General features: G+C 49.6%; 1 protein-coding gene across 1 annotated transcript in view; it reads left to right on the top strand.

Annotated features, from left to right (window-relative positions):
• Positions 1–15,398, top strand: part of UNC13C (unc-13 homolog C) — a 130,796-nt gene that overhangs the window by 62,675 nt on the left and 52,723 nt on the right. The window contains exons 10-12 of the mRNA XM_081839403.1: positions 11,995–12,164; positions 13,397–13,512; positions 13,966–14,129. Coding sequence (XP_081695529.1) covers positions 11,995–12,164; positions 13,397–13,512; positions 13,966–14,129 — 450 coding nt within the window. The remainder of the gene's footprint in view (positions 1–11,994; positions 12,165–13,396; positions 13,513–13,965; positions 14,130–15,398) is intronic.

Here is a 15,398-nt window from a genome sequence, read left to right as displayed (position 1 = left end):
GGGACACGGGTGGTGCTTTAGTCTAAACCACTGAGCCTCTTGGGCTTGCCGATCAGAACGTTGGTGGTTTGAATCCCCGCGATAGAGTGAGCTCCCGTTGCTCTGTCCCAGCTCCTGACAACCAAGCAGTTTGAAAGCATGCCGGTGCAAGTAGATAAATAGGTAAACAGCAGGAAGGTAAATGGTGTTTCCGTGTGCTCTGGTTTCTGCCACGGTGTCTTGTTGTGCCGGAAGCGGTTTAGTCATGCTGGCCACATGACCTGGAAAGCTGTCTGTGGACAAATGCTGGCTCCCTCAGCCTGAAGCGAGATGAGCGTCACACCCCATAGTCACCTTTGAGTGGACTTAACCATCCAGGGGTTCTTTACCTTCCCTTTACCTTGGGGGAGTCCAATGAAACTGAGTGCAGGTTGAGGACGAGATAGAAGATGGCTGTTAGTTTTGGGGGCAGGACCAAAGTGGGATCCTCCACAAAATACGTTGCAGGGAGGAGGAGGAGCATCTCCTCATTTGGGTTCCAGCCAGCTGCACCCAACCTCTAGAATATTCTATTCTATTCCTTCCTCAAGCAGTCACCATCCCAATGCCCACTTAGCATCCTCAGTCTGGTGTGTTTGTGTATTGGGAGGTTTCCCACTTAGGATTTTAAAGAAAGGTGTTTTTTGTGCTTCTTCAAACTAGGGGCTCTGCCTTTTGCTTCTCTCTCTCTGCACACACCAGCTGCATTCACTGTTAGAGGGAGTGATGCTCAGCATTTGGGCCTGCTAGCTCACATGCACACACCTATCCTCCTTTGGGCCATATTTTACAGTAAGAGCTTCAATTTGCCCTGGTGCAGAGCCCTCTCTGGGCCATGCACTGGCCTCCTGGTCCCCTCAGCTTTCCTACTTTTCTCACAGATGACTTGCCTGCCCACAGGCTACAGCCACTCGTGTCCATGGTGACAGTTCCCCAAGCCCAGGGCCACCTTGACCCCACTGAGCGGTGTCCCCTTCCTCCTGAGTAGCCAACTGGATTCCCCAGAGGTTGCCTTCCTTTTCTGAAGGGTTCGCTGTAATTCTGCTTCTCTTTTGCCAGGCTCTTGGTCTTTCTCTGGCTCGGTGGCACCCAGGCAGGCCTGTGTGCTTGGGGCTCCAGCTGCATGGACCAACAACCCCACACATTTTCTGAGCTTCAGAGCAACACTTTTCTAACCTGAAATTTTGCCTTTGCTTCCTATCTGGGTGGCTGACTCCGGATGCCTCTTTTGGCTGGCTGTCTCTTGCTTGCCATCTGGCATCAGTAAACAGCTTCCGCCTGTGACGGCTGTTTGATCCAAAATAAGCAAATAAATGTTAATTAACTCAAATAACACAAACAGTGGAGCTTTGGAAATCCACGATTTGCTCTCTTCGCCAACACATTCATTCTGGGCAAGTTGCGATCACTTGACTTAGCATTGGCAGCAAACTTGGGGAGGTGCACAACCACCACCCCTCACCTACAAATTCAGCAGTGGGGTTGGGAGTCCTCCGTGGAAGCACAAGGCGGCTGTGCACAACAGCGCTGATGATTGGCTTCTCCCTGAGATGCAACAGAACAACCCTCCTCTGAGCAGCTTTTCAGCTTCTCAAAAGGTGCATGTGCATGTTTGAAATAAGGTCACAAACATTCAGTTGCACCAACAATCAAGCCCCACTTCAGAAAGCAGTAATAATTTTTAAAAAGAAGTCCAAATGTTCACATGAAGCTTTGGAGGGGGGTGTGCCAAAGAGACCATCAAATCAGCATTGGGTCCACTGAGAATTCCCTTTGGCTCATAGTGGCTAGAAGCCCACCCCATAGCTGTCAACTTTTTCCTTTTTTTAAGGGAAATTCCCTTATTCGGAATAGGATTCCTCGCAAGAAAAGGGAAAAGTTGACAGCTATGGCCCACCCACTAGTCCTTGTTCTCCCCAGGCCACTCCTCTGCTGCTCTGGGAGACTGGGCGAGGCACACAGGCACAGCGGAGAAATTCAGTTGCTGGCGTGGGCCGTTGCAGCAAAGACAGAGAGCCAGTGATTGCCAAGGTGCACCTCTGAATGCAGAGCTGCTTAGGGGCATGGAACTGAAAGGGAACGGGAAGCCCCCATATTTGCTGCTGAGTGAATGAAGAGAGAGACTTTCATCATCCTCAAGGAGAACTTCATGAAAGGCATAAGAGCCATGTAATGGGGCTGTGGCTGCAACCCTACATAGCCCCATGCTGAGCACAGCATAACTTCCTTGTTTTGAGTAAAAGTCCTTTTGCTCTGCAGCTTTACATAAAGTAAAAGTCCAGCGCAGTTTCGGTAATCGGCTTAAGAACTGAGCAGTTACTGTGCATGTACATCCAGCTGATGTCCAAAGGAGGAAAGAGTTCCTTGCCTGACCACAAACCATGATGGTTCTGAAATGCTTCTTGTGTGGAAGGCAACGACGTGTGTCATGATGTGCAGGGACCTGGAGAAGCCAGGTGGTAGATCCAAGTGTGGCAGCAGCAGCAGCAGCAGCTGGGAGGGCAGCACGGCCCCTCTTGCCCTACCCACCAGCAAAGGAGAGGGAGAGAGACACCCTTCACTCACGCGCAGGACTCGTAGTTCTCTAGATCCAAAGAAACACCCGCCCACACAGAACACACATATAAGCAAGCAGTACTCCAGTGCTTATCTTGCGAACTTTCCTTTTAAATTGTTCAATCATGGCAAAGGCTCCAGTTTCAAAAAAAAAAAGGACAGGAGGGGGAGGCCTGATCTCTCCTCCACTTTCAGTTGTTTTCCCAGATATGCAGGGGAGGAAAAGGGTTTGGGGGAAGAGAAGATAAAGGATATTCTCAAGCCCTTCCCAGTACTCACCCACCCCAACACATGATGCTTCAGCTACTGAGCACCCTTTTCCACCAGCCGCCTCTCTCCCCTGACTCAGGAACAGACCACGTCCTCCACTTTGTGGAGGAAAACCCCTTTTGCTCTCCCACCACACAGATGTGCTTGCGCACACACAAATACGCCCCCTTTGGGAAGGAGAAGGAAGGAGTCTTAAGACCCTGCCAGAGCCCTCACACCTCCTTCACAAAACCCCTGATTGTCCTCAACTTAAGGGGGCAGCTCCCCAAATTTTCCAGGGGGGATAAAGGGACCTGGGCCCCTCAGAGTTGGTGCCTATGGAAGACAGCATCCCTCTGAATGATGCCAGTAGCTGGGAACCACAAGAGGGGGGAGTTGCCGCTGTTGCTCTTGTAGGCAGCCAGCTGGGGCAATTGGTTGGCCACCATGGGATCAGGACCCTGGGCTGATGCAGAAGGCTTTGGGATCAGTTCACAGTGAAATCGAAAGGCTCCAGTGATGCCTGAAACCCTGGAGGGACCCTGTCCATCAAATGCAGGATGGGCCAATCCATTGGCTGGGTCAATTGAAGGCAACTTCCAGGCTGCTTCTCATCTCCACTCTCCCACCCTGAAGCTGGAAGTGCTGAAACGAGCATAGGCAGCCTTTGAAGGGCCTGGTGGGGGTTTTCTCTGGCAGAGTCACCCTGTGTGCAGTCAAGGAAGCCCCTCTGCCACTGAACAAGTGAGTCAGCCTGCAATGAAGTTTTCTCCTGAGAGAAATAGAGGGGGGGAAGCCCAGGAGATCAGCCACTGATTTGCATGACAACAGATTGGACAGGAAGAAAGGGTTCTCCCCCCCCTCTCTCTCTCTCTCACTTAGCATGTCTACAATGACCCCAAGCAAAGTTTAGATTTGAGCTACTGGATCAATTAGAGTAAAGCAGATTGGAACAGGGCAGAACTGGGGCAGAGCCTCCCTGGGCCCCCAAATCTGGTTCTGTGCCCTGAGCCATGACAAGGATTTGAATCCCCAAGAGGGTCCTTTTGCAGGGGCACATCCACTAAACATCAGTTCCTGCCTGGATTCTGGGATGGCCACTGGAGTGCCTACCCTGTCGTACTCTGCTACCAGGAGGCTGAAGGCTGCTGGGGCCATGAGAAATAAGGCATGGTGGTGGATGAAGATATTCATAGACAAAGCAAGATGGCCATGTTTGCCAAAGAGTGAGGCAGCCTCAGAGGATAATGGGGATGGGATGGAAAGGGGGTCCCAGTCAGGTCAAGACTTAGAACCCCCTGGCCTAAGATCTGATGGCAAAACTTCAAAGCACCACAGGTGTTCACAGGGTGTATGGCTGACACTCTGCTGATGCCCCAGGCAAGAAAGAAAATTTTGCAAGTTCTTGTGGAAGGCTTGGATGGTATGTCATCATTTCCATGCAAAGCGGTGCTGTTTCAAATGCAGCTCTCTGATTAAGAGAACCGGGTGGAATGCACTGTTGCTGCCATTTGAGGAAGCTTTTTGAGAATTGTAGCTGTCCACAGAACTATGAAATTGGAAAGAGGTCCGCCAAAGGGCACCAAGGCCAGCCCTAGCCAGCCAGCCAACTGCTCCCCTTGAAAGGCATTTGCAGGTGTCCTGTAACCTGCTTCTGTTCTCCACAGCTCCCCCCATTGAGACTACTCCTCTTTGGAGCTCTGCCCAGAGTTCAGGGCTGTGCTTAGAACATACAGGGTGATGAATTAATGAATGAATATGCTTCTCCCTGCACCATTTCCTCTCCCACTTCCAGTACTACTAGCAGCTTAGACTTTATATTGTCAACAAGAAGAAGAATGGTAGTGTCTTCTCTTCCTCGGATCAGACCCCTGCTTCAGTCTAGGAGCCCCCCTGGGCTCTTTCCCCCTTTGAGGAGATGGAGATCTGGACCTGTCAGCCTCTAGGAGCAGAGGGAGGTTGTTGTGGCTTTGCTTATGAGCCGTCCAGCACTGAGTCAGAATCCAGCCTCTTAGGGAACAGCCGAGAATAGGGCCCTGGTATGGCCAGGTAGGGACTCCTTCGGCCAGTGCTGGCTGTGGCTGGAGATAGTGCTGGCTACCAAGGAACCTGCCTTCCCAGCAATGTCATGGGATTTGAATATCCCAAGAGTGAGTTAGTTTTACTCCTGCATGTATCAGTCTCCACATGGCCTCTGGGATTAATAGAAATGGCCAAGGATTTAAAGCGTGCAGCTTTCTGGTTACAAGTATGGATTTACTTTACATTATGCAAATTGTTTCTTTGACCCTGCTTGGTCTTTAAATAATCCTGTGTTTGCTTTTGAAGACTGATTACAAGGAGAAGCGGTTCTGTTGTTGGGTTAAGGGAGGATGTTCTGTTTATCTGCCTGATCCCTCTTCCTCCCTCCATGATCGCCCAGTATAGAATTCAGGGCCAAAGAAAACTATGCTGATAGCTCCATAGGTTGAAACGTGGAGCTGCCTCAGTCATGTAGAAAGGGGAAAGGGTGCAATTTTAATTGCAGGGGGAAGGGCAAGTGGATGGGAGGGCTTGGTACTTATCTGAACACCCACACCCAATGGCTGATAAGGTCAGAGCCCTCTGCCCCTCTAGCAAAAGTGGCTGGGGCAAGTCTGTATCTAAGTGCATGGAATGGTCTCCATCATCTCGACCACAGCCCTAGAAATGATGGAGAACGTTGACGTTCCAGTGGTGAGGCACAGAGGTAGCCCAGTCCCCAAGTCCCTGGGAGTTCAGTCATGCTGCCTCTATCAAAGGCAGGAAGCTCATTCCTGCATTTCTGTGGCTTACTAGAGGTGTGCAGAGCTATGTGGCATCTGCAGCAAAGGGCTTTCTTCAGGAGGCGCCTTCCCGCAGTGTCTGCTGCTGGGCAAACCAGCCCCATCCTGATCAGAAGTCAACTCCTCCCACACCAAGAAAGAGGTGGCAGCCCAGGTGAGAGGGTGGTGACAAGCCAGGACTGCCCAAGCCAGCTTTATGCAGGGGTGAGGTCGGAACTCTGGATGCTCTCTGTCAAATACAAAAGCAAATGGTTCAGGACCATGGACAGCAGTCTTGCAGCTCAAAGCAGCGGGACAGTTACTTTCATGCTGGCCTCCTGCAAGGCTCTCCACCCTCTGGCTGCTGAAGGACTAGTGCCCTTTGATGAGGCGATTGGCTCCTTCCAGGAGGGCACTTGGTCAGCGTTTGGTGCCTCCGTGCTCTTTCTGAATGTGCAAGGCCAGCTGTGCCAGCACCACAACACTCCATGTGCACCTGGCACCTCCCTGTGGCCCCTGCATAGCCATCTGGGTTCATGCTTCTATGCCAGGAACAGCCTTCCTTGGTGAGTGCCCTGTTGCAGCATTCCCCATGCCAGGCTTCCCTGTGGCCCCGGACTGCAAGGTAGAGAAGACGGCAGGGACTAGGCTGGCTGCAGTTCAGCTGAAGGGAGAGGTGCCCAGGCACTCCTGGGTGGTGCTGAGAGACCTCCAGTCACTTTGCTCTTGTCATAATCCTCGGCTTTCTGAGGAATGCGAGGTCTGATTACATCAAATCAAGAATCCACTGAATGCAGCTTGTTTTGTGTAAAGCATCGCTACCTCCTTTGTGTACCCTCCCTCCTTGCCTTGCTACAAAACCCTCTTAATCTAAAGAGGCCAGGCACACAGTGGGGGCTGGGAGGCAAATCCCCTCCCAGGAAGAAGCTCTCACAGCTATTCAATGCATCTAATGCTTGCATGTGGCATAAGCTGCAGACACCTTGTTGTGGGCTCACAGCGCCTCGCATGTTGCTTTGGACCACGGCTTACCTCCGTTGTAACAGTTTTAGTGACAGATGGGAGATGCCCCAGCCCTGCAGGCAGAATCATAACCACAAAGCATGTGAAATGAAATAGATCACTAGATGTAAACAGATGCAAAGCCTGTGAATCGATGTTGCATTAATACTGTATGAATCGGTGAGGGGCTGTTGTAGAAGTGGCCTCCTTTTCGAAGGACTGTGTGTCCTCAGCAGTCAGGAGGCGAGGAAACCTGGAGGGAGGGGCAGCACGGAATAGGGTAGGGGGCTGAGCAAGGGACAAGGAGGGGAGGCAGGGGCAAGAGGAGGGGAGAGCAGGAAGGTCCACAGTCCCGAGGCAGGGAGCCCTTGCTTTGCATGCAAAAGGTGCCATTTGAAGAATATTTTAAGTTGCAAGACAGGGAAATGAGATCCGCCTCCTGCTGCCTCTGACTTGGACCTTGAAGCTGAAAAGCTGGACCTGCAGGACCAACAGGCAGAGACCCTTGATAGAGGTTGGGGATTAGCACCCGGCCTGCTCTGGCCTGCTGGAGGTACAAGGGGAGTTTCATGACTGGCCATAGGCTGCAGATCCTTCCACTGGCCACAGACACATGATGACGTGTAAGGCCTGGCTCACACATAATGATGGCTTACAAGCCTTGGGTTGTTGTCATGATAGCTTAATGTTAGGTACAAACCCAACATGCTTCCTTAAGTGTGCCTTGTTTGGCCATCCCCTTGCCAGGCTGCAGGGGCAGGAGCCAAAAGTGGCTGGGAAGCAATCTAAGCAAATCATGGCTTCTTTCATTGTGAGCTCAGCATTGTGTGTGTACCAGGCTAGTCTCCATCTTCACTTGACAGTCCCAGGTCACCAAGACCCACTGTGGCCATGTGCCCTAATCCTGACAGATGAGAATGACCTTCTTATGAGAGTCTGAACTAGAGGAGTGAGAAGGCCTGGGGAACAATGTGGGGAAGGGAGGATGATATTTTCTGTGTTTACTATAGGCACATGCAATACCCAAATCAAAGATGCATTTCTGTACCCAGAGGGTCCTCCCATGTGCACAACAGGAGCATACCACCACCACGCAGGTGGCACTGTGGTCTAAACCACTGAGCCTCTTGGGCTTGCCGATCAGAAGGTCGGCGGTTCGAATCCCCGCAATGGAGTGAGTTCCCATTGCTCTGTCCCAGCTCTTGCCAACCTAGCAGTTCGAAAGCATGCCAGTGCAAGTAGATAAATAGGTACTGCTGAGGCGGGAATGTAAACAGCATTTCCATGAGCTCTGGTTTCCGTCACGGTGTTCCTTTGTGCCAGAAGCAGTTTAGTCATGCTGGCCACATGGCCTGGAAAGCTGTCTGCAGACAAAAGCCGGCTGCCTTGACCTGAAAGCGAGACGAGCACCACTACCCCATAGTCGCCTTTGACAGGACTTAACTGTCCAGGGGTTCTTTACCTTTTTACCATCACCACCAACTTTGTTGCTCGCAAATTGTTCTTTGCCTTCTTCCAGTGACTTCCGATTCAGTTTGCAGATACTAGATGCTGACCTGCAGACCTGGCCAATCCTGTACATGTCTACTTGGAAGTAAAGCCCATTGAGTTCAGTGGATGTAGGCATTTTGAGGTTGCATTCCTCTGTGCCTTTTTCTACGAGGAAGCTCCACTGAACAGAGTTGGGTCTTAGGATGCAAATGGCTGCTCTGTAGTTGTCATAAATATGCCAGTACAATTGTATATCCTGGCTAAGTTACGTGTGATGTGTTTTGTGTTGTTAAAGCAGTAAAATTAGTTTACATCTGATAATAAACAGTGTATATTCTTCAGATTTCAAGTCCCTCCCCCAGGCTCAAATTTTCCAAAAGTTTCCCAGAAATCTTACACCTGTGTTCTGAGCCGCTCCAAAGTAACTTGATATCTCTTCTTGTTTCTTTCAAAATGACTACAGATTACTCTCTCTGCTGTCACTTTAAAATCTGATCAAATGGATTGTGTTGCCACTCTGTAAGTTAATTAAGACAATCAAGCACAGCAGTCAGGATTTTGTCTAGCATGCCCGGTGCAGTGAAAGTCCCTCTCCTCCCTCCCCCGCCGCCCCCAGCAAGTAAATTTGGCTCTGCCTCCCGCTACTGGTGCTGCACGGCTTTGATGCTATTTGGAGCCACTATAAAAATGCAGCGTTTTCTTCCTCCTTCAATTATTTATAGCAGGGAAGAATTGATTTTGTGAAAATGCTGCCAGTCTCCTGGGGGAAAGGAGGAGAACTGGAACTCCCACGAATAACTTCATTTAGACCTTACAAGGCCCTTGGGTTGTGGGTTCGATCCTGGCACTACCCTCATAGTGTTAAGCCTTGCTCTCTTGGGAAAATCTGCATAGTTATAAATATGCCATGCAGGAGGAGAGGATGGCAGATCCAGGAGAAGGATGCTGAGCCTTCCAGGGAGCAAACTAGGCAAGCATTTGCACAGAGCACTCCGTGTGTGTGTGTGTGTGTGTGTGTGTGTGTTCTCATAGGAAATCCATTCAGAAGATAGATACAGTGGTACCTCTGGTTGCGAACGGGATCTGTTCTGGAGGCCCGTTCACAACATGAAAAGAGCGCAACCCACAGCGGCGTGTCTGCGCACGCACAGGTTGCGATTTGCCACTTCTGCGCATGCGCGTGATATCATTTTGCGCTTCTGCGCATGCATGAGTGGCGAAACCCGGAAGTAACCCTTTCCAGTACTTCCAGGTCGCTGCAGGACGCAACCTGAAAGAGCATAACATGAAGCAGACGTAACATGAGGTGTGCCTGTAGAGATAGATAGATAGATAGATAGATAGATAGATAGATAGATAGATAGATAGATAGATATAGATAGATAGATATAGATAGATAGATAGATAGATAGATAGATAGATAGATAGATAGATAGATGATAGATAGATAGATAGATGATAGATAGATAGATAGATAGATAGATGATAGATAGATTAGATAGATAGATGATAGATAGATAGATAGATAGATAGATAGATAGATAGATAGATAGATGATAGATAGATGATAGATAGATTATATATTAGAATCAAATGTACTTCAATGGTAGCCCCCCACTTAGGCAGCAGACATACATGCCAGAGCGGGTTGCCTGGTACCATTTCTGAGGTCTTTTCTGTGCATGATGAAGAAGTTTCTCCTCACCCAGGCCTTTTGAAATAACTCCTCTCATCTGGCCTTCTGTTTTTAATTGGGAGGGGGGTGCAGTGAATTCTTTTCTGACATTTCCATGTCGTCTCCCTCTTTTAAAATGGTCTTATGTTTTACTTCTTATTTCACTTGTTGTTCTTTCCCATCATTTACTAAGCTGCCCCCCCCCAATTAATAAGTAAAATAGGGGAAAGTGCTGCCCTGGCAGGCAGGGTGGAGCTACCGCCCCTTCATCCATGCTCCTGAAACTCGTCCTCCCAATGCCACCTGCCCAGCTTCGAGGCAATCCTTGCTCCTACGTTGCTACACAGGGTTGCAAGTCTTGGGGAGCTGCTGCTTTTCAGAGGAAGGCAGAAAGTTTTGTGCATGTGACCACACACACACACACACACACACACACACACCACTTGGCAAAAGGCAACACACAGAGCTGATCTGAATCCACTGAGGAGCCCCAAAGTGGAAGAGCGTTTCTCACCCAGAGGCTACTGAGAAGCGGCCCCTTCAGCTCCTGCATTCAGCAGCCCAGGCTCCAAACTGGTTGCATAAATATGGGGGGGGGGAGGTTTCCACTGTTTACCTTGCACCTGCTCAGGGCCAGAGCTTCTGAATCATGTCACCTCATCAGCTGGAGAGCCAGGCTTGAACTGGGGTGGGGGGATGGGGAGGTAAAGCAGATAATTAACAACAGGCTGGAGAAACCACAGTAACCAGGTTCTGTTTATGTCGTGACCTAGATTTGCTTTTCATCTCTTTGACAAGACAGGAAATGTTTTATTTCCTATGAATAATCACAGACATGATTCATCAAGAATCATAATAACAAACAACCCCAACATTTTACACCTACCATATTTTTCCGTGTATAAAATGACCCCATGTATAAGACAACCCCTATTAATTTTTTTTACCCAAAATTAAGAAATTAAGTTGTTTAGCTTTTTTGGGGGGGTGGGGGAGGTCACTTCCGCCAATCACCCACCTGCCCTCCACTGCCAATCGCTTGCCACAGCCACTGCCGATCGCACACCTCGCCACAGCCGCCAATTGTCTGCCCACTTGCCGCCACCAACAGCCTAGCCGCCCACTTGCCGCAGCTGTCAATCACCTGCCCAATTGCCACAGCCAATCGCCAGCAGTCCTTGCCACAGCGACCAATCACCTGCCCAATCGCCACTGCCAATCTCCTGCTTCCTGCTGCCATTAATCGCACGTTCCCCCTCTGCATTCACTATCCGTGTACAGTGGTACCTCTGGATGCAAATGGGATCCGTTCCGGAGCCCCGTTCACATCCTGAGCAGAATGCAACCTGTGTCTGCGCATGCACAGGTCACGATTCGCCGCTTCTGTGCATGCATGTGATGTCATTTTGAGCATCTGCCCATGCGTGAGCGGCGAAACCCAGAAGTAACCTGAAAATGCTCAGCCTGAAGCATATTTAACCCGAGGTATGACTGTATAAGACAACACCCAATTTTTGCCTAATTTTTTTTCGACTTATACATGGAAAAATATGGTATGTTTTTTCTCAGATTAACTTCTGAGCCCAAGGATACAGTAATCCGTATGTCCAGGCTGCAGAAGAAAAGCCCGTTGGTGCTTAGGGTGTGGCTCTGACCTTGATGGTGGCTGCTGCTGCATTCAGGCTTGACTCTGCAGCCCACCCTGCTTTCTCCATATTTTTGGCCTTCCTCCTTCTGCCAGGACCAGCTGAGCCTTCTCCCTCTCTCTCGTTCTCTCTCTCTCTCTCTCTCTCTCTCTCTCTCTCTCTGGTTTCCCCTCTTCTTACCTGAGCATTTTTATCTAGTAACTCTGTGGTGCCCACACTTCTGAAGTCTGTGCTGGCCTGAGACAAACCAGGTCATGATCTTGACTAATATCCTTGTTCCTCCTCTGAAGGACAAGAGAGCCTCCCCTCCCCCACCCTGGAGGTCCCTCTGGAGAGGAACAAGGGCACCTGCCTGTTTACTGGGCCTGAGAAGCTCTTTCTATGTGTGGGAGTCTGGCTACGGTTTGAGGTCACTCTTGTAGAGTGATAGCTGCTTATCAAATGCAGCCCAAGTGTGACCTCAAACCATAGCCAGACCCAAAAAGCAAAGGCCTCCAGAAGCTCCCTGGGCTCAGTGGGACAGTGCCCCTTGGCCTGACATGCCACCACCTGTTCTATGACTTTTCCTTTTCAGCGAATGCCACAACTCGACAGACAGAATAAAAGTCAGAGTCTGGGATGAGGATGACGACATCAAATCTCGGGTGAAGCAGCACTTCAAAAAAGAATCAGATGACTTCTTGGGGCAAACCATTATCGAAGTGAGAACCCTCAGCGGAGAAATGGATGTTTGGTACAACCTTGGTAGGCAATACTCTTGTTACAAGCAAAGTCTCCCCAGGGGAAAAGGGCTTCCTTTGCCTGTGGCCAGAGTCAGACACAGAATGTCGAAGCATGTGGGAATGTTCAGGGTGGCAGGAGAGGATATATTGTTTATTAATATCCTTCCTAAGTTGCACTAGCAAGTTCCTTATGTAGAAGAGTTACATTCCCCTTCCTTACATGCACAGCAGATAGCTGGTTGCAGGCTCGTGTGAGCCTCTGCCTCAGATTGAATTGTGCATTCCCGGTAAGTTCCCTTGAATCCCTCTTAAAAGAATAAAGACACCACAATCCTATTCATAGTCAACAAAAAGTAAGTTTACTCACATTCAGGCAGTACACAGTATCAATCCTGAAGGCAGGCTTAAAAACTTAAAGTTACAAATAGCCACATGTGGATTTACCCCATATGGGGAACAGTCCCAGTGCTGCTGCTGGCTGCAACCAACAGAGCAGTCCTAGCTGGAAGCAGACGAAAGGAGAAAGAGAAAAAGAAGGGAGGGGTGCTGCTTGACTCGTCCTTTTGTTACCTGGACAGGTAAGGTCACGCCCACCTCTGGTCACATGCAAGAGGAAGGATGATCCAGACCAGGAGGAACAATAAGTCTCGACTGGCTGGACCAAACATTCCCTTGCATGTCCACTCTTGCGTTACAAGGAATGTTGTACTTGACTGCTACCTGTGGACCACATTCCACAAAGCAGGCATTTCTTTCCTAGCCTTGTCTACCCCTAACCCAAGTCCATCACCTCCATCTTTGGTGGTCTTGAAGATCCTGGCCAAGGCACAGACACGCAACCTTTTTTTCTTTCCCTTCTTTCACCTCCTTCTTGTTCAGAGAAGGTGATTTTAAAGTGATTTTAAAGCATTGTATGGAGCGACACACACTCCTCTTCTGATTCACACAGATCATTCCTGGGTGTGTCAGACCTCTTGCTTTGTCTCATTGGTTTCAAGGGGGCGTTCACAGAAAATGTTCCCAGGCCTTTGAGCTTCTCCACCACTCACCATGTGCACACAGCTTTGGATCGGGAGGAGGGCAGAACTCTTGCTCATCTTGCAGGAATGCTTTGCACGTGGCCAAAATTACTTGCACAAAAGCAGTGACATCTGCTTGTGGCAGCATTTGGTCCTCTCAGCTGCCAACAATAGCTTCTTTGGCCACAGCCAACATCTTTCTTTCCTTCTCTCCTCCCCCGCCTGCTTTTACTAGACAAACGAACCGATAAATCTGCTGTCTCCGGAGCCATTCGGTTGAAGCTCAACGTTGAGATAAAAGGAGAGGAGAAGGTAGCCCCTTATCATGTGCAATACACCTGCTTACATGAGGTATGTGGTGGAATGGGACTTTTCCTTCATGCGCATGGCCCAGTGGTAGCTTGCGAGGAGCCTGGCGGTGACTCTCAGGGGGACAAGGCTTTGTGGCTGAGAGAGGAAGACCAGGCAGGGCCCATAGGTGGGTGGCTGGGTGGGTGGGTGCAGAGTCTACAAGATGGCAAACTGATCAGGACTGGTAGGGGGTAAGAAGCTGAGGAGGGGGCGAGGGGGCTTGTGCCAAGGCCAGGAAATGAGGGGGCCAAATCGCTCCTGGCATTCCAGGAGGATGTTTTGGGGCTCTAAGCTTTTCTCAGACCTCATTCGTCCAAAGATCCCTGTAACAAGCAAATAGGATGTGAAATTAATGAAAGTTTGGAGGAAATGTGAGCATAATACAGCCCTGTCTTCTCCAGTGCACTTGGAGGTTGAAATTTCCAATTAAGGTGAAAAATGTGTTCCCTTCAGAACCTCTTCCATTACTTGACTGAGGTGAAGTCAAGCGGGGCTGTGCAGATCCCTGCAGTCAAAGGAGACGAGGCCTGGAAGGTCTACTTTGATGAAGCCGCCCAAGAGATCGTTGACGAGTTTGCAATGCGTTATGGCATCGAATACATCTACCAAGCGATGACGTAAGTAGCACAGCATGTTGAACTGGGAGCAGAGCTGCTGGCAGCCGGGGCAGATTGGGAGGGCGGCGACTGCTGCTGCAAATGAGTTGCTGAGCTCCCATGAAGAGTAGGAGCTGCAGATCCATTTTCAAAAAATTATTTTGACACACCAAGTTGGTTTTATTCCAGCATCAAAATGCAAGTTCTTAATGCCGTCCTTTTAGGTATGCCTGGGGAAAGTGTAAAGCTCTTTGTAAAGACTTTGAAAGCATTGTGGTATTTGCATACTAAATATTTTTTGCAGCGCAGGTGAGCTGCTCCTGAACTAGTGCCATCCGCCCAAGGCAACTGATGGCTTTTTCAATGCACAAAAGCAAAATATCCGTTCCATTTGCAAGAAAGAAATCTTTCAACCCAGAGATGTGAAGGGATGCCCCACATATCTCATTGCACAGCCACAATCACAAGGTCTGCCCCCTCCATTTCAGCTGTTTGTGTGTGCTCCAAGGGCGGCTGCTGCTGCTGCCCCTGTTGCAACACATAGGATCAGCACCCTTGCATAGCTCTCAGGAAACTTAAACTTTGGTTTGAGCTTCTCCAGATATAACTCAGAGGAAAGAAGACAAAACCACAGTACCTCACAATCTCCCCTGAGGAATGTGGATGACTTCCTCCCCTTGCTGGCCTGAGGCTTTTTCTTCCGTCAAATGCACTGTGTACGGGGCATTGCTGTGTCCCAAATGCTTTTAAGAAACCAACTCATGAATCCTTTGCCTCCCTCCACCAGTTTGCTCATTGGCTGATTTATTTCACCTTCCCCGCCCCAGGAAACAGAAGGCATCATGTGTGGTTGTCCCTGTGATCCCCCTTTCATCCTCACAATGGCCCTGTGAGGTCAGCTAGGCAGAGAGTCAGAGTGACTGGCCTGAAGCTTCACAGCTAAGCAGGAATTTGAATTTGACTCTCACGGGTCTAACACTTGCTCTGTTACTCCAAGTTGCCTTTTGCCATCCCTGTGCTTTGCAATTCTGATTGTTAGCCATCAGAATTCCATTACTTAACCTTGGTTTGTTGGGCATTGTCAAATGAGCATCTAGATCAGGGGTCGATAGGGTTGCAGTTTGCCCCTTATTTCCCCTATTTCCACTCTGCTCCTGTCTCTCTCTCTCTCTCTCTCTCTCTCTTTCTCTCTCTCTCTCTCTCTTTCTCTCTCTCTTTAAGGAGCCTCTTCAAATACCCATTCCGCTCCTATAGGAAAGGCATTGCTGTGTTGGCTGAAAAAGCCACCTC

Source organism: Podarcis erhardii, assembly GCF_964252035.2.
Source record: "Podarcis erhardii genome assembly, chromosome: 14".
NCBI lineage: Eukaryota > Metazoa > Chordata > Lepidosauria > Squamata > Lacertidae > Podarcis > Podarcis erhardii.
The sequence above is the reverse complement of the archived record's forward strand: the minus strand, read 5'-3'. Positions and strand labels throughout refer to the sequence as shown.